At 37.1% G+C, this 20,027-nt stretch overlaps 1 protein-coding gene across 2 annotated transcripts; it reads left to right on the plus strand.

Moving 5' to 3' along the window:
• Positions 1–2,737: 2,737 nt before the first annotated feature.
• Positions 2,738–16,637, plus strand: LOC129258791 (uncharacterized). Of its 2 annotated transcripts, none has more exons than XM_064103619.1 (9): positions 2,738–2,969; positions 7,193–7,478; positions 7,776–7,973; positions 8,568–8,661; positions 10,331–10,510; positions 10,743–10,943; positions 11,480–11,660; positions 12,084–12,160; positions 13,431–16,637. In XM_064103619.1, coding segments are annotated over exons 1-9 (1,491 nt in total). In that variant the 5' UTR covers positions 2,738–2,968; the 3' UTR covers positions 13,704–16,637. The 2 variants fall into 2 exon arrangements, with proteins under 2 accessions (XP_063959689.1, XP_063959695.1); XM_064103625.1 differs by lacking the exon at positions 2,738–2,969 and adding an exon at positions 5,357–6,886.
• The last annotated feature ends 3,390 nt before the right edge of the window (positions 16,638–20,027 follow it).

Genomic DNA, 20,027 nt, shown 5'->3' on the forward strand with positions numbered 1-20,027 from the left:
TCTTTGAAAAATAGTACAAGGGATATCGAAGGTTTGAAACTCGATACACATTTTTCTGAAGCGCCGTGCCCGTGATTCTTAAAAATCTACTCAGTTACACGTCAGAAAGCGACGATGTGCTCTTATTGGATTATAGGTCTAGCACTTACTAGGGTGTCTGAAGCCACACTGAAAAGTGTCAGCATAAAACAGGCTGATTTAGGGTAAAATATGGCACATTTTTTCGGGAGATTCAGGCTGCTAGAAAAATGTGATCTGAATTGATAATTAACTTGTGTTTGGCATGTATGGAAAGAGAAAATTCAGGCGCTTCTTTAAACAGTAAGGACAATTTTATAGGATTATTTGAAATAAGGATTTAGAGATAGATTGCAAACCCTTATTTGTGTGTGTGTTGAGATTGCCATTTCCCCATGCGTTTTCTATGGGAAAATGATATTTCTGTTTTGCACAATTTTTTCCAAATCTCTATAAAAATCATACCATCAGAAAGAGCATAAAAAATCCTATTGGACTCTATATGGACAAGTTTTTGGCATTAATAATAAATTTATAACAGCTCTCGGAAGCTAAAAATTTGGATTTGTGTGTGTCCATTTGTTATTAAACTACACAGTCTATGGCAGAGAAATGCTGAAAATTGACCTAATTTCACTTTTTTGCAGCCAATAATTGGATTTTCTTTATGTTACATTTCTGTCAGTTTGAAGGTCATTTCTCTTCAAATTCACAAAGAAAACGTGATATTTTCTAGAAATAAGAAAAATATTTTTTTCTCCAGACACCCTACACTTACTATTATTTGTCACTTGCCTATCAATATAATCCGAGTTCAAAATGACTTTCACATATACGGTGTGTAACCCCCCTACACCCCCTGATCCAGGTCTCATAAGCAAATAGGCCAAATATATTGTATTTGTACATTTATTTGCATTAGTCAAATCATGTAAGTGAAGCCTGTTTCTTCTGTTGATGTATTGTTGTTTATTAAAGCTCTTGATTCATGATTATTTCAGTGTATCCAGTAAAACTTCTGTACAGTTGCAGCCACTCGAAAGGAGCGAGAAAGAGAAGCTCATGGATAGCTTGTATGATGCTGTAACAAGATACACGTTGTTAGTGGCTGGTTTTTTTTTTGGGGGGGGGGGGTTAGTTTTCTTGCATGGTTATTTTAGTTGTTGTCTTTTATTTTGCATTTTTGCTAGGAACACATGTTCCTATATTCCATATAATGTTCCATAATTGCATTTACCAGTGCGACCATTATAGTTTGGCCACCTTCACTGTGCTCAATGCAAAAAATGGTGCAAGTTTTCACACTGGAGTTGCATACTTGGTGAATCATAGATAAGAATTGCAACCACCAGCACATTTTGCATTTTTGCTAGGAACACATGTTCGTATATTCCATATAATGTTCCATAATTGCATTTACCAGTGCGACCATTATAGTTTGGCCACCTTCACTGTGCTCAATGCAATCAAATGGTGCAAGTTTTCACACTGGAGTTGCATACTTGGTGAATCATAGATAAGAATTGCAACCACCAGCACAAAATGTCATGGAAAATTAATTCTTGACTGGTGGAGTGAACATTAAAAAACAAAAAATTGCTTGTCCATTTGTATGCATTTTCATACATGTATTTAACCCTTTATCTCACAGGGTATTTTCAAACATTTCATTAGGGGGGGTGGGGTGCATTTTGACCCCCGTTAAGATGTTTCCAGCAACTTACTTTTCTAAATGATATACATACATGTACATCCTATGAACACCAAAGGAGCAAGAAAGGTAGCAGAAACGGCCGCCCTCCGTTTTCTGAAAGAACGCATCTTTCTCACTAGATGCACGATTGATTCGGCTAAGACGGAATACGAAACTTTAAAAGCCGATATCAAAGAGACTATGCAAGCCCAACATAGTACAGACATTCTGAAGGTTAATGAAATTATCTACGCAGATGTTTTCGCTAAATGCAAGAAAAGGCAACAGGCTAAATTTGAAAAGTTGATACAACCCAAATCGAAGAAGGTCACCGCCTCATTAGCGAATGAGGATAAATGGGTTGTTAATCTATCCTCGAGACAGATCACCTCCACCGAGGAGCAATTGCTTAAGAAAGGCCTCGCCTTTGCCGTGTCGCCCCCAAAATTGCCCATTACCGAGATTGTAGCTAAGGTTGAAACCGCGGTCAAGTATATTGATCCAGTTTGAAAACGATGGTTATGAAATAATGGTTTTAACCGTGGTTTTATGAATGTGTAAAAACTGTGGTTATAAAACCATGGTTAAACATTCGTCTTAGCAAGACTGAAAACGACGGTTATACACCATGATTTTAACCTTGGTTTTATGATAGTTTTGAAAATGATGGTTATATAAGTTATAACCATGGTTTTAACCGTGGTTTAATGAAAGTGTAAAAACAGTGGTTACAAAACCATGGTTAAATTTTCGTTTGAAAACGATGGTTATACACACAGAAAAATTAGGGTACATTTGGGGTACATTTCGAGACATTATCACCCACGCGATCATATTGTACCCTTGGGGTACTGGTTTTTAGCCAAGAACAGCGGATTCTTGCGAGGGGTATAATTTTGAACCTTTCTTGTGTTAAGATTAGTGTGGTTTCCAGACCCATACATAAGCTTTATATTACATAAATATTAGATAATTCAATTCCCAATGTATGATTAACGCATTAAACATGAATATATATTATTTACTATGCGATTTAGCCCTAAGATAGTGTCATTCTTGGTAGAATATTTAATACTGTTCAAATTAAAATAAGAATCATCCTTAAATGGGTTTTAAAGATAAGACCATGCCGTCAACTTTGCCGCCAACTTTGAGCCGGCGTGCAAGACGCTCGTGCAAGCTGTGAACGGTGGACGCTCGTGCAAGCTGTGAACGGTGGTGCAATTTCTCTGGAAATCATTGTCAAATCCGTCTAAAAGTGAGTATTTTCAGCCGCTTAGCATCTATTCTCTATGTTATCATAATTTTGCCAGAATATTGATCTTTTACCTGCAAATTTTTCCAGTTATGAGTAGCGAAACTGCCACGAACGGACGCTGGTTAGAAATTCTGACCAGTCCCACTCCTTCATTTTCGTTGTGGTGCGACTAACGTGAATCGAGACATAAAAATTACTAATTACCACTTTGACACTTATTTTTCAACTTCTTTAGTTAATTTCCTTCTGGCCAGAGCAGAGAAACTAAAAAATTGAGGAATTTAACAATGAGAGTGTGCATTTAACGTGGAATCTAAATAAATATGCTACATTATAACTTACATAGCCATATGGCATATGTGTAACTGCAACTGTTAGTCATTGGATGATACATTTTCATGATTTTATAATTTTCGTTCATCAGTTTGTTTATCATTTGACCAGAACGGTAATTATTGTCATGTTTCCTCAACCTTTGCCATTTCGATGCCCATTGTGTGGTATCCATTTACGGTCTCTGCAAAGACTGCTAAGTCATGTAGGCGCAGTTCATCAGCATGAGCCCAACCTTTATATCACATGCAATATACAGGGTTGCGTACAAGGGTTTAGCAAATTCCATTCCTATCGATCACATATGTATAGAAAGCATCGATTATTCCTTGATCTTGAAGAGAACCCTAACCACTTAGCCCAGGAAAATGATGAACAGCATTCTGATGATGAACTTGAAAATTATGGTCACGTGCTTGATGATGTGCAACTGGGAGAAAGAGATCGTAGTTCAAACAGGGAAATGCTACAAAAGCATTTGGCAATGTTTGCTCTTAAAACTAGGGAGAAATATAATCTCCCTAGAGTAGTTGTACAAGATATCATGAGTAGTGTACGTTCTCTCGTGTCATTTGTAAATGAGTCCCATACAAGTACCACAGATCACGAAGGTCCTTATAATTTTCCTGCATGTCGAGAACCAGAAGATGAACTCAATGATCTTACATGTGATACAATCTTTGAGTCGATTGGGTCCGATTTTCTTCTTGAGAAATATTGCAAGGCCAATTTAGGTTTGATAGAATCTCACGAAAAGATCTTAGGTGAAGAATTGGTAAATGGTCGGCCGGTCAAACATACAATGCAGTATGTTCCCATTTTTGAGGTGTTAAAACAATACCTTGGCCAGGAAGATGTATGGGCTAGTATGAATGCCAACTTCATGGAGGTTTCTGATCCTGATATATTAGCAGGATATAAAGCTGGGGCTCATTTCCAGAGTAGTGAATTTTACTCTGCCCATCCACATGCATTGAGGATTGTGTTGTACACTGACGAGTTCGAAATTGTCAACCCATTGGGGGCAAAACGTGGTCAGCAAAAGTTGCTTGCAGTGTACTACATGGTGGAAAATATTGAGGCTCAATATCGATCAACCTTGTCAAATATCCATCTTGCTCTCCTTGTTAGGAACAAAATCGCTCAAAAATATGGATATGAAGGGATACTTAAACCCCTCATCACTGACCTAAAGATTCTGGAAAAAGATGGCATCTTCATAAATGTGAATGGCACAACGCATCACCGCCTTGGTTCTGTCATTGCAATGTGTGGTGACAATCTCTCGGCTCATGCTGTTGGTGGGTTTTCCAGTTGTTTCAATTCTGGGCGTATTTGTAGGCACTGTATGGCATTGAAACCTGAGATCTGCACAAAATTTGAAGAAAGTCAGTTTGTTCTCCGAACCACAGAAGTACATGCATATCATTTAAATGCCATTAAAGCAGACAGTCACAATTGTTCTGTTTATGGTGTTTATCGTCCATGTGTTCTCGATGAATTGCGATATTTTGATGTTACAAAGTGTTTACCCCCTGATCCCATGCATGATCTGCTTGAGGGAGTTGTCCATCATGTGATAAGAGTTGTCCTCAAAGAGTTATTAGCGCGTTTTCGCCCAGCGTCGTACGACGTAGAACGTAAGGGTCGTGTGCAAAAATCGCCAACTTCCATGGAAACAGAGGCCCGAGCGTTCTTGAGCTCAAATCACGGACGGTTCTTCCGCAATTTAGCGGGCGTCCGCATTAGAACGTAGGATTTGTCAACAGCCGTCAACAGCCAATCAGATCGCTTGTAGAGCGAGCAAGCTGAGCCGATCAAATCGAGCGCGCGCCGACAGCCAGTTCATAGAGCGCGGGCGCGGGATTTTCCCTAGTAGTGGTGACGTCATGCAGTCTACGTACTTCCGGTCGATCCGGCCGCGTTCAGCGATTTGCGAAACTGCTTACAAGCGAGAGTTGAGCGCGACGGACGCACGAACCAAGAGATCGTTCTACGTCGTAGATAGCGTCGTACGACGCTGGGCGAAAACGCGCTAGTGACACAACGATGTTTGAATTTTTCCAGTAGTAAACTGCAGAAGAAAATGGAAGAATTTAAATATGGTAGTAATGATGCAATGAGCAAGCCCGTTGTAATTCAGGCCAAAAATGTGAAGCACAATGAGCCCAATATAGTTGGTTCTGCGTCACAGAAACTATGCTTGTTCAGGCTATTGCCTTTTTTGATAGGTGAATTTGTGCCTGAAGATGCAGATATATGGGAGCTTTATCTTTCTTGCAGAGAGATTGTGGATATTTGCCTCTCACCCATTGTAAAGAAATCATGGCTTCCATATCTGCAGCAAGAGGTAATCGATCTAAGTGAATTGTTTGCAAAATATTCACAAGATCAATATCCTTGCAAACTTCATTATTTGATCCATTACCACAGACATCTTTCAGACTTTGGACCTCTTAGAAACTTTTGGTGTATGAGATTTGAATCTAAGCACCAATATTTCAAGAATCTATCGTCTGTGGTCCGTAACTTTAGAGATGTTGCCTTAACCCTGACAACACGTCATCAGTCTCTCCAATGTTGGCAAATGAATGCAGGGTCATTTTTCCAGCAGCAAGAGAGTGCTCTTAGTAATTGCAGACAGATTTCAGTGCTTAAACTGCCTCGTGCTCTCCAAAGAGTTTTGACTGAAATGAGTCTTGTCCACGAAGGCAATTTGTGGAAGACAAATTCTGTGCAAGTAAATTCCATGACTTATCAAGATGATGATGTTATCATCATAGATATAAAGCATGAAGAAATTCCTGTCTTTGGGAAGGTTAAGCATATTTTACAATGTGACACACATTGGTATATATGCATCAAGGAGTTTGATACGTGCAGATTTAACAGGCATCTTCATGCATATGAAATTGGTGTAACAGAAAGATGGAGTGTGATGAAGGCAGGACCAAGAAGGGATTTCCAGAGTCTTAGTCTTTATGAGATAGATGACAAGTGCATGGTATCGTTGAAACATAGACCTTTGTTGTTGTAAGGAAAATTGAATCTTGCCCTCTATTAACCTATTTTCAGCATTTCATGCAATTATTGCTATTTTTGTGGTGTGTTCAGAAAACAGTAGAGGTCCTGTGCTGTCCAGTTTCTTTTTAGGTTTCTAGTAGTTTTTTATTTCTCTCCTTCTTTATATACTTTTTCGTTTATCTCATACATGTGTCATTTGTCTCTGACAAAGGTTCTGCTAGGACTGACTGCTCAGGCTCTTTTACTTCGTGTTTTTCCAATTAACATATATTGTATTTTGTGGTTCTATAATGGCTACAATTTAAATGCTCATCTCACCTAGCAAAGAAGATTTTTTTTTAATAGTCTAGATACTGAGTCTGAATAAGTATCTAACATATTTTCCAATGCGTTCAAGTAGTTTTGCTACTCTCTAAATGGTAAATTAACAATTGAATGAATAAATTAATGTATATATAGAGAGAGATGTAGGTTGATTATACAGCCACTATCATGGCAATTTTGGGGTGAGAGTGCATCGACCCAGCTTGTCAGTTGGTCATCTCTAAGCCGGCTAAAAGGTATGTATAATCCTCTCTGAATGTCAGTGTGATACGATTTTGATGTTGATAGTGTGAAATTCACAAATTTGTCATGAATAGTAGAGGTGTCGTGGTCTAGATGTGAATTCCTGGGACTTTCTGGCAAGAAATTTTACTACATCTGCCACTTTCACCCAGGTGCTATTGTTCATGGCTACTCTATATAATAAGTGCAGTACAACAAACAATAATACTTCTCAGATATTTTGCGCACTGTTTTGCTTCAACAATACACCCAATCAAGACAATCAATGACATATCGTGCATATTTCTTTCTTCCTTTAGTGTTGCAGTATCATGTTTCTTGTGGGACTTCAAAGAAGCAGGTTATCATTGAAGAAAATGCCACAATTGATGACTTGAGGGTGAAGATTGCCTCCAAATTTAACATGAGGAGACCCGACAGCCTGCAGGTCTTCAATAAAGACTTTGGTGACTGGCTGGACCTGGAAGAAGAGGATGAACTTCCTCCAACAATGTCAAGGGTGAAGGTTTTGGATGACCCAAACGAGGACACAGAAGACAAAGCGAGTTCTGATATCCATGAAGACAGGGAGGTCCCATCAAGACAGTAGGTTATTTTTTGTCTGTTCTGTATGCATATTATGTTGACGTTATCCGCATATATTGTTCATCTTTTCCATTTTAATGCGTGAGGCAAACGCCTGGAGTAGTAAATGTCATAGACTTACATTTTTCCTCATGTTTCTTTTAATCGGATTGTAATTTATTCACTCAATGATTTATTTCTATTATTGTAAATCAATTAAGCATTTGGCTGATTTTTATATACACGAGATGTTGTTATTGCCATTAATATTATTAGTATTATTATCATTATAATTGTTATCATCATCTTTTTGCGCAGGACTTCAGTCGCTTCCACATGTCCTCAGACGCTGACATCTGAAGGAGCAAGGAGCAGCTTTTTTGTAAATTTTAAAGTGCCTGAAATGCCCCACGATGTGCAAAAACTCTTAAATGACAACAACAAGGCTGTTCTGGAAAGGAAGTGGAGGAGAAAAATTGTGTCGCATCTGTATGACAACATGGTTCAAGTGGCAGTGTAAGTTTGCGTTAAAATTTGTCTTTCTCCTCAGTGAGTTTTCATTATTAGGACATATATTGGCTCAATCAGCGCCCGAACCCTACAATAATCTATAATAAACCATATAAAGCTTATTATAACCCTACAATATTAAGTCTGTATTGAACAAAATACATATTGCTTGGTTTGTGTACATATTCAAACATTTGTATCATTATTATACATGTATACGGGCAATTCCGTAAACTGATCAACCTTTTGTACGTCCGACCTCACTTTTCTGCTATTTTACTTTGCTATTTCACTATTTGGGCCATCATCATGAAAGACCATTACACCGAGTTTGCAAATCAGATATGAATGATGGAAAGTTAATTTATGAAGGCCCTGTATGCAGGGGATCAGCTGTACATAATTTATAGATTTACCAATTTTTTTGTATTGCTTTGATGTACCCTCAAAAATTTAATCGAATCTTGTGCATGTACATTATTATGTTTGGTTCCTCTCCTCTCTCCCTCTTTCTCTCTCTTTCTTTCTATCTGTGTGTGTGTTTCTGTCTTCTCTTCTTTCTTTCTCTCTCTCTCTCCCTCTCTCTCTCTTTAACTACAGGTACCCTCATTCATGGGAGTACAATGCTGTGTGCAGTGCACTGATTAACAAGCACCCGATTTTGAAGGATCGAACCATAAATGGTTCGGGATATGTAAGTTTTACATGCGCGCATGTGTGTGAGAATAATGATAATGATTCTTGAGATGATAACATATAATAAGTAGTAAATTGTAGTGAACAAATATGCAATATTGAAACATTTTTTGTTCTTTTTTTTTCCTTACACATCTTGTGTTTCCTTACACATCTTGTGTTTGCGAGTCTGATACCACTTCAAAATGGAGGAAAAATACCATGAAAAAGATCGATTTTGCACAGATTTGACTGGAACTTGATTGTGTATTATGTGTCAGAATATATAACTTGTTAAATACCTTTTCAATAATTCCACTTCATTACGTTAAAGCCCAAGTATAGTTTTGGTAAGGATTAAGAAATGTGAATTTTTGGGATATCTACCATGACATATAGTTTTTATACACATTTTAAGACCATAGCATTTTTTCTACGAGCTAATTCTTTTGGAAATTTGAATTTGACCGTTAAATCGTATTTAGCGCCCTCTATTGGTTGTAACAATAATTTGCTTCTTATCGGGCATATACAAAGTTATTTCCAAGACTTGATTAAAGCATGATAAAAAGGAATACACAAAGAATAAATTCTGAAATTTTCATCCAATTCTATGCATGAGAAGTTGTCCTTTATCAAGAAAGAAAATATTGAATTCGCATCGGGGGACACGACGCTGAAATATTTTGCACATTTTAGGTTATAACTTTTCCAAAACTTGTTCATTTTTTGCACAATCTTTTGTACAACATGTTCATGATATCATGTTTCATTTTATACCGATTTGAAGTCAAAATTTGGTGATAAAAAATTTTGCTTTTACCAAAACTGTACTTGGCCTTTAACCCTAAATAGGCTGGGCTATTTTGAGAGTTCTCAGAGCCGGGGGGGGGGGGGGGGGGGCCTCCCAGGCCCCCCCCCCCCCTTCTGTTCTCGGCCGTCGATCGCGCTATCGCCGCGAAAATTTGCACGCGAGTAGAGCATCATGTAAACTACAAATTACCATCGTCAGATTTTCGAAAAAATACACCGTTTATTTTTAATTAATTAATTATGCTAATTTATGCATAAAAAGGCATTTTGTTCTCTAAATCACAAAATACTAGTGATAGCAAACTAATTTTTGGTCTAAGTATTCCTGGTATCATATCTAACAATTCCACATAAAAAAAATTGCACTGACAAATTGAATTTCTTTTTTTTTTTTTTTTTCAATTTCTTATGTATTTCATTGTTTTTTCGACCTTTTTTTTCTATTGTTTTTTGGGCACAATTTATTACAAATATTTTTTCAAGTATAATTATGCTAAAATGAATTGATTTCTGCCACTGAAAGCAAAAACATGAATTATTATGTGAATTAATTGAAAAAACACAATTTGCATTGACTTTGTACACAAAAACACGTTTTGGAGCAGTTTTGAGGCTGACATGCGTGTATAAAATGTTACGTAATTTCGTAACGGTAAGTCCGATTATCATGAAAACGGTTTTAAAAGTTGCGGGAAACTTGAAAGAAAAAAGTCAGCGAGCCGCGTTATCAGAAATTTTCGTGCAGCGAAACGATCGCGAAATCCGTCGGCCCCCGGCCTAGTTAGGGTTAATGCAGGGTTAATTATTAAAATAACCAGGTTTTTTTTTTTAATATGCTGTTATGCTTCATGTCTCACATTATTTTTGCATTGTAGGATACAATAAAAGAGTCGCTGAGGACAAAGTTTAAACACGAGAGAGGGATTCGAACACCATCAACTGATGTAGCCAGGAGGAGGGAGTTGTATGGCCGCAATGGCCCCAGAAAGCGTGCTGAGGACAACGTGGAAAAGGCCCCATCTCCTGTTAAAAGGAAGAAGCGGGATAGCATTGAGGTAAAGCAACCGTATACTTTTTTAGAGTTATCTGTAGCATCTATCTGGCATTTCAATGTTATGACTTATTGTGAAAGAAGCCATCTATTAGATTGTTGGTTGTAATACATGTGTCGATTTATATATAGAAACAAATGAAATTTCAATCTTGTGTGCCGATGATTTTTCATGTATTCAAGAACTCATGTGACGTTTTGTTTAAAATTAATGTGCTCTTTTTTTTTTTGTTTAGACCTCACATGGGGGAGAAGACGAAGCCAGCATCCAAAGACACATCGCGTCATTAAAAGATCTGGCATCCAAGAGGGGCGCAGACCCGTCAATTATTCAGGACAAAATGAAGCGGACGCGAAGTCATAGACTTTGTTTTATTCAAGCCAATGCTTTGCAGGATGTTCTGAATGAATATCCGATACTGAGGTTTGAAAAACAGGTTAGTACTAAATGTATTTCTTTCTTTGATAACATTAAAACTACTACGTACACATCAATCTCTTCGCGCACCAAATCAGATCTTAACGCAACATTGATTATTATTTACTATTAAAATTGTACATGTACAAAAAAATATTGAAACTGCAGAGTTATAAATATCGGCTCCTATTTTTCGGAATAAATGGATGAAAATGCAATAGATTATAGATACTGCACATCTTCGACCAAGTTAACTACTTTATTCATGTGTGATGTTCGGTTTTCATTTAAGAAATATGGAGGATATTTTGATGAAACTTAATTAATGAAAATTAATCAGCGCGGATTAATCAAATGAAATCCATGAATTTGATTGGATAAAAAGCATCGTCTCTTACTCTTTAATAAATATTAGTGTCGGAGAATGAGGCTTGTATTGTTGCTGCAACAAGCCTCATGAAATGCCCTCCAGGCGCTAGTTATAAGTGCGCTATTGATTACCTTCTATGAACATTGGCTCATTTTGTTTAATTTGTGTCCATCCATTCTTTTTAGCTAATACGTGAGCTTCAAAATACGTATGGGGCAAAGGAAATAGCAGCCGCTATTGCCGAATCGGTTACAGCTAGTGGAGAAGTGATTCTCCGAGAAGGATTGAAGGTGCCAGCAGCACAAGAAGTGATCGAGCAATATCAGGACAAAGTTGATGGTGCGACTACAGACAAGCAGAAAAAAGGTATTTTGTGCCTCATACCTCCAATTTATTTTATGGTGTAGAGGATAGTACCAAAAGCTATGGAATTATTTGCGATATTTACATTTATTTCGGCTTACATATAAAAAGGAATTGGTACTGCTAAAGTCACTGTCGTCCATGCCTTCAAAATCAGTTAATTGCATGAGGAGGAACATAACTATCCCACATTAGTTGTCATAGTCTTTGTTTATTATTCTTATCATAATTTATTATGGTGCTCAATTTCCCTGTCATCACCCTTTCAGAGAAGAGAAGAAAAAATGGACGTGTTTCCTTGACAATTAACATGGATATTTCGTTATCTTTCCTTCATGATTATGATCTAGAAGAAATAGCTTCCAAAAGCGTAAAACTGAAATACAATGTATTTACATGTATCTATTTTGTTTGGTTTTGTTTTAGATTTACTGGTGGCATTGTCATGCTTGCTGTTTCCTTTGATATTTGGGGAAAAGGACTCCATGTACACTATAAACAAGGTAACATTCAGATTCCGCATTTAGTATCTACTTTCCTTGGGATTGATTAAATTTTGCATTTGTCGGCTTTATCTAATTGTCATTCCAGGTCATTCCAGGCTATCATTTTTTTATGTTAACAATTCTAATTTAAGATAGACACCAATTGCAGGGACTGCAGAACCGGGGGCGGGGGGAGGGGGGGGGTGGGTGCTCGGGGCTGCAGCCACCACACTTTTTAAAAATTGCGTGCAAGCCTATGGCAATGTGTAAAAATCGTTATCCACAGGCCCCGCACTCTCAGCCCCCCCCCCACTCTTCAAAAACGTTCCATGGTGCCTGAAATGTACCATCAATAATACAGTTTAACCTCTTTATAAAGATCACTGATGCATGTATATTAAAGTAATGTTTTTGGTCAGAGTTCTTTGCATTGATTTGTTTTCCCTCCAAGGGAATAATGAATATCGAGAATCTTTTTTAACCCTATTTTAACTGGGCTTTTTGAGACCAAGTTTATACTTCAGATCTCGGCCGTGGATCGCGCAATCGCCGCAAAATTTTGCACACGGATAGAGCAAAGTGTAAACTACAAGACTGTATGGATTGATTTTCCGAAAATTCCTAATTTCTATTTTTAAATAATTAATTATGCAAATTTATGCATGAAATCACACTTTCTGCTCTATTTCCCTCAATAAAGCACCTATAAGGCTAATTTTTGGTGTGAATATTCTTTATAATATCCCTCATGACACAACTTGAAAAAAATTTGGTATGACAATTTATTTCTTATGTTTTTTATTGATTTATGAATTTCTTATGTATTTCTTTGTTTTTTAGACCTTGTGTTTTCTATTGTTTTTTCTATGAAATTTATTGCAGGACATTTTTGAAGCATTTTTGTGCTGAAATAAATTAGTTTCAGCCCATCAAACAAAAAATAACTACATCTTTATGGATTCTGACTGAAATCACAATTTACATTGACTTTGCACACAAAATCACGTTTTTGAGCCATTTTCGGTCTGACATGCATGTACAAAAAGTGGTGCGGCAACATAACCACATACCCGATTTTTGCGAAAACAGTCTTAAAAGTTGCGCAAGACGTTAAAGAAAAAAGTCAGCGAGTCTCGTGGTGAAAAAATTTTGCGCGGCTGAGTGATCGCGAAATTTGTCGAGGGGGGGGGTCAAATTGACCCCCCCCCCCCCTCCCCAGTTGGAATAGGGTTAAAGATTTATATGTTTTTATATTTCCGATTGGCTTTCTCTTTCTCAATTTTGTCAGGAACCCCAGAGCCCTACTCCTACCCTAGTGATATCAGGGAACCCCTTTGAATGTCGTGATTTAGCCATATTCATGGACGGGATAGAAGTTTGTCGAGCATCAGATCTCACATCCGGGTTTGTTGCAACATTCTCAAGTTTTTATGTGTTTGGGGTCCAGTACCCACAACGTGGAAAGAGGACCCTACAGCTATACCAGAAATTTTTTGCAGGACTGGATGATGGAAGTCCCCTACCACCCAGAGTCCAGCGATTTCTTAACAGCCTTGTTTAGACTGATTTATTTCTGGTTGGAAATTCCGCCTTAAATTTCTATTATTTTGCCCTAAAATTAAAGACTGTTCTGTGTACATGAGAAGATTTACACTCTCTTGCTACATTTGCTGAGATGAGGCAAAGTTTTGTATCAACTCAAACATTTTAATTTATTACGATTGCTTCATTTATTTTATGTGCTGAAATGAGGCCAAGTTTTGTTTCCTGTATCAACATGATCAACTCAAACTTTTTTTATTACACCTGCTTCATTTATTTTATGTGCTGCAATGAGGCAAAGTTTTGTATCAACTCAAACATTTTAATTTATTACACCTGCTTAATTTATTTTATGTGCTGCAATGAGGCAAAGTTTTGTATCAACTCAAACATTTTAATTTATTACACTTGCTACATTAATGTGCTGAAATGAGGCAAAGTTTTGTATCAACTCAAACATTTTAATTTATTACACTTGCTACATTAATGTGCTGAAATGAGGTCAAGTTTTGTTTTAAAGGGGTACTAGCCCCTGACATTATCGTGCTCTCATTGAATAAAGAAAAATCAGATGAACAAACTGTAAAAATTTGATAAAAATCAGACAACTCGCTCAAAAGTTATGAATTTTCAAAGTCACCGAGATTTGACGATCACTGCCGCTCATGGGGATCAGTGCGATCGGCAAAACCGACGGAATCTGTGACGTCATGTCGGACAACTCCTCATTCACTTTGTACATAGAATATTTAAAAATTGATCAATGTCAAATTTAGAGTGAGGTTGCAGCATGAATCTTTTCAAAATACAAGCAAAAACAATGTAGAAATGCTATACCGCAACCAAAAAATGGTATTTTGTTGACTTTTCCGAGAAAAAGGAGAAAATGTGAAGTTTGGTGTACAGAGTGAATGAGGAGTTGTCCGACGTGACGTCACAGATTCCGTCGAATTTGCCGATCGCACGGATGCCCATGAGCGGCAGTGATCGTCAAATCTCTGTGACTTTGAAAATTCATAACCTTTGAACGGGTTGTCCGATTTTGCCCAAATTTTCAGTTTGTTCATCTGGATTTTCTTCATATCCTGAGGTGAGGATAATTCCAGGGGTTGGTTTCCCTTTAATTTATTACATTTGCTACATTTATTTCATGTTTTGTGTGCTGAAATGAGGCTAAGTTTTGTTTCCTACATCAACTCAAACGTTTTAATTTATTATATGTGCTGAAATGAGGCCAAGTTTTGTTTCCTCTATCAACTCAAACATTTTAATTTATTACGATTGCTTCATTTATTTTATGTGCTGAAATGAGGCCAAGTTTTGTTTCCTGTATCAACTCAAACATTTTAATTTATTACACCTCCTTCATTTATTTTATGTGCTGCAATGAGGCAAAGTTTTTTATCAACTCAAACATTTTAATTCTTTACGATTGATTCATTTATTTTATGTGCTGAAATGAGGCCAAGTTTTGTTTCCTGTATCAACTCAAACATTTTAATTTATTACACCTCCTTCATTTATTTTATGTGCTGCAATGAGGCAAAGTTTTTTATCAACTCAAACATTTTAATTTTTTACGATTGATTCATTTATTTTATGTGCTGAAATGAAGTCAAGTTTTTTATCCTATATCAACTCAAAAGTATTAATTTGTTACATTTGCTACATTTTAATGTGCTGAAACAAGGCAAAGTTTTGTTGCAAACGTCAATATAACTATTTAGTGGGTTCTTAAAATCGTTACAATATGAGTTTCTGGTCACATGGTCAAGGTCAAAGGTTACCAGAGGTCATCAAACTTTGGTATGTCAAGCCAAAAACATCAAAAACTTAACTTGGAGGTTATATTTTAGAAATGTCAACGTAGGTTTAAAATTTTTTTGTCTCTTTCCATGAAACTTTGTAATTAGGGTCATTAAGCATCACCAATCGTTCCGTATGCATTAGTAGTGTGGGTGGAGTCATTGTTGCCATGGTAACCATGGTTATATTGAAAAAAAATTAAGATTGTCTAGTAAGCATTCTACAGACCAAAATTTTCATCCAATCTTATTCAAATTTGGTGTGGACGTGTATTATGGCAAGTGGAAGTAAGCTGTCGATTCTTGGATATGGGCAGGGTCATTGTTGCCATGGTAACAATTTTTATAAAGAAATAATGAAGATTTCAGGGTGAGCACTCTACAGGCCAGATGTTTCATCTGCTCATATTCTAATTTGGTGTTGATGTGTAATGTTAAGAAGCCTATTGAATTAGGGTGTGGGCATAATCATTATTGCCATGGTAATCATGGTTTTTCAGATTTCTTTTAGTCATTGTTTTTGTCCAGTCACATTCAAATTTGGTGTTGGGACTGTATTATGGTAGGAGTATCATGTGATATTTCCTGATTTCTTTGTAAAAGTGCTGCTGCCTGAAGAAGGCAAAACCACCAGAGGCACTCCACTTGTTTTTTCTTAGATTGTACTTTTTAATATAAACTTTTGTCCATATATTTCCTCCAAAAACAGATACCAAAACTTTTAAGATACCGATGCGATTATTTTGTACCTTTTCAATGAATGAGAAAATATTTCTTTCTCATCATTTCTCGCAATAGGTGACACTTGGTTCAGCTGGTTTGTTATTTACATCACAATGTATAAGCTTATAGATATTCCACACGTCAGATTGCCTTGTATGTCCACAAAGAGTGTGAGGCTACATCCTTTTTGCTTTACATAATTATTATTGCTCGTCTGAAGGCATGTTTACAGATTTTGATTAAGTCTGTGCCAAGAAATGGTGTTTAATATGTATGATGTATTAAATGTGTTGAACTCCAAATGTATATTCACTACTCTCCTTTCTAGTACATGTACTGTAATAGCTCCTCATTGGCATATACATATACATGTGTCACAATTAGGACCTATTGCAGCTCATTTGAAAATATTATTATAACTATTATTATTATTATTGTTGTTGTTGTTGTTTGTTAGTTGGTTTGTTTTTATTGTGTGTGTGTGTGTTGTGCGTGTTAGCGTGTGTGTGTGCTGTGGGTGGGTAGGTGGGTGTGTACGTGTGTGGTTGTGTGTATTATTTGTACCAGCAAGGGAATGAAATTGTACCAACGGGGTGAAAAATTGCACCCCAAACATATAAAATTGAACCAAAAAGGGTATAAAATCGTACCACAAAGGGTATGAAAATGTACCTAAGGGGTCTGAAATTTGAACCCTACATGGAGGACATTGTACCAAAAGGGTGTAAAATTGTACAAAAGGGGTATAAAAATATACCGTAAAGGGTATAACATTGTCTCAAAAAGGGTGCAAAATTGTACCACATGGGTAAAAACTTGTACCAAATGGGGTATAAAATTATACCAAAGGGGTATTATATTGCACCGGAAATGAATGAAAAAGTGTATAAATTGTACGAAAAGGGTAAAGATTTCTACCTAAGGGGTATACAATTTTACCAAAAGGGGTACAAATTTGTACCCCAGGAGTACCCGGGGGTACAATATTGTACCCCATCATGGGGTACAAACTTGTACCCCAACTTTGGGGTACAACTTTGAACCCTATAGGGTGCAGCCGGTGTTGCATTGGATTGTACCCCTAGGGGTACAAATTTGTACCCTAATTTCTCTGTGTGTACACCAGGATTTGAGCCATGGTTTTATTTTAGTTTGAAAACGATGGTCATGAAATAATGTTTTTTTTTTAACGTGTTAACCATGTAAACCATAGTTAAACATTCGTCTTAGCAAGATTGAAAACGACGGTTATACACCATGATTTTAACCATGGTTTTATGATAGTTTGAAAATGATGGTTATATAACCATGGTTTTAACCGTGGTTTAATGAAAGTGTAAAAACAGTGGTTACAAAACCATGAACCAAGGTTGAAAACGATGGTTATACACCAGGATTTGAGCCATGGTTTTATTAGTTTTAAAACGATGGTTATGAAATAATGGTTTTAACTGTGGTTTAATGAATGTGTGAAAACCGTGGTTATAAAAACCAAGGTTAAAGATTCGTCTTGGCAAGGTTGAAAACGATGGTTATACGCCATGATTTTAACCATGGTTTTATGATAGTGTGAAAACGATTGTTATGAAACAAAGATTTTATCCGTAGTTTTATAGTAGTGAAGAGACGGCAGTTATAAAACCATGATTTTCAACAGGGGGGGGGGGCACCATGGTTGTATGAGAGCATAAGAACAGTGGTTATAAAACCATGGTTTACTCTCTTAATTTGCGCGATTACAAATAGTACTCTAGTTAGCGATTACAAATTATTGTAAACTATTTGGGTTATATTTTGCCGTTGTCAATCCGAAATGGATTAAAAATCGACGAATTCGCGCGCATTTAAAGTTAATCCAAACAAAATTACAAAATACTCAAACTATCTACCAATGAAAAGGCTTACAATATGTCACATGACCACGCCGCAGCTCGCTCATCAAGAAATTTTTTCGACTTTTTGTACCGCACATGCACAACATACTGTGCAAGTGAGCTGTTGAATCTAGGCATACCAGGATCAGGATGGCCGAACTGGAGTACATTTTAAAAGATTTCGGGGAGGAAATCATTCAGATTTTGAAAGGTATGTGTTTATTGAATTGTACAGATCAAAGCTGAGGAAGAATGGGCTAATGATTGCAATTTGCAACTGTGATTGATTGAGATTGAAAGTACGTTTCGATTGACGCTGTAACTTTCGCGAAGGAGATCTACGTGTACGTGTGAGTTGAACGTGAGATTAACACAACTGTCCGTCGCATGATGACTAGATCTAGTGGTCTAGTGTGTGTGAAGGGTTGGACCAAAAGTCAAGCACATCATAAAATTCAATATTTTGCAGTACTATGTTTACCTACCATCTGTTGCTATATACTCCGAATATTATTTTGTTGCAAAAACACGGCATAAAGCTAACGGTAATAACGAAAATCGCAGCGAGATCGAGACCCTACTAGCTCTCCTCGACCTCGGCTTTGTTGCCTCCAATCCAGTTCCAAACGCAGGTTGTGGACTGAAGAGGTCTATATCTGCGCCGGCCCGAACGCTGCAGACGTTCGAGCGTTCGGGCTGTCGCAGTTAATTCTGGGCAAGAATTTCGCATGCAATTAAGGGGGAATCCAACCCAAATAAAAACTTGTTTTTATAAGGAAAAGAAAAACCAGACAAGCTGATAGGTGAAAGTTTGAACAATATTGGACAAACAAAAAGAAAGTTATGAATTTTTAAAATTTGTAAATATTGGTAATCACTATACCCATGGAGACTTCAAATTGGCCGCATATGGGATGTCATAGTGATGTAAGGCAAGGACTACTCTTCCATGTACTCCAATACATATTATGGCTAAAATGTAATTTTCCCAAAAAGTTTTATTTCAAATTATATTTTTCTTTCATGAGGACATAAAACAATATACTACCTGGATTATATTTAGATTACTGCCCCAGGGGAATGGTTACTTAAGAGAAAACCACAAATCCCTGATAATAAAGTACATGGCCTATGGGAAAATTGTCCTTGGCCCTTGTCATAATTTACTTACTCAGTTGCCAATTTGAAATCTACATAGTATTAGTGATCTCAATATTAAAGCAGCTATAACTTTTTTATTGCTTGTCCGATTTCTTTCAAACTTTCACCATTCTGTTTAATTTATTTTTCTCCTTCCCAACACAACATTTTATGGCCAAGGCTGGATTCCCCTTTAAGTTACAGTAGGCCTGAGACCAATTAGGTGCCAGTGTGAGTGTACCTCGACATTTCGTGCAGGCTCCACTCCCGCTCCACTCCACTTCACTACCTCTACATTACGCTCCACCTACCCGAACTTCGAGACCGTGAACTCTATCAGATATTCCAAGTTACAAAGGAGGGATTTTATGGGGGGGGAATATAAAATTAATGCAACATCACGATCTTTAAAAACAATTAAAACTAATATTCTTACTTTACACCAAGTTTCACTTCTTTTCCATGCGTCTATCAGTCTCAAAATTGGTGATTTAGAGCCAACATGAAGTTCCTCACACATAAATAATTCGCTGCCGTATCGCATGAGATGAGCTACCGGGTCCGGTCCGAGCTCGGACCCTCGCGCGCGCATGCGATGTTTTGAAATCGGCAGCGGATTATATATACGTGTGAGGAACTTCATGTTGGCTCTAAATCACCAATTTTGAGACTGATAGAAGCATGGAAAAGAAGTGAAACTTGGTGTAAAGTAAGAATATTAGTTTTAATTGTTTTTAAAGATCGTGATGTTGCATGAATTTTATATCCCCCCCCCCCCCCCATTAAATCCCACCTTTGTCA

The sequence above is a fragment of the Lytechinus pictus genome, chromosome 1 (assembly GCF_037042905.1).
Source record: "Lytechinus pictus isolate F3 Inbred chromosome 1, Lp3.0, whole genome shotgun sequence".
Classification (NCBI taxonomy): Eukaryota; Metazoa; Echinodermata; class Echinoidea; order Temnopleuroida; family Toxopneustidae; genus Lytechinus; species Lytechinus pictus.

Bases quoted from the DNA above. Each gene is read 5' to 3' on its own strand.
- LOC129258791 (XM_064103619.1), top strand. The intron at 11,661-12,083 runs GTATTTTGTGCC...GTTTTGTTTTAG, and splicing joins TACAGACAAGCAGAAAAAAG to ATTTACTGGTGGCATTGTCA. The intron at 12,161-13,430 runs GTAACATTCAGA...CAATTTTGTCAG, and splicing joins CCATGTACACTATAAACAAG to GAACCCCAGAGCCCTACTCC.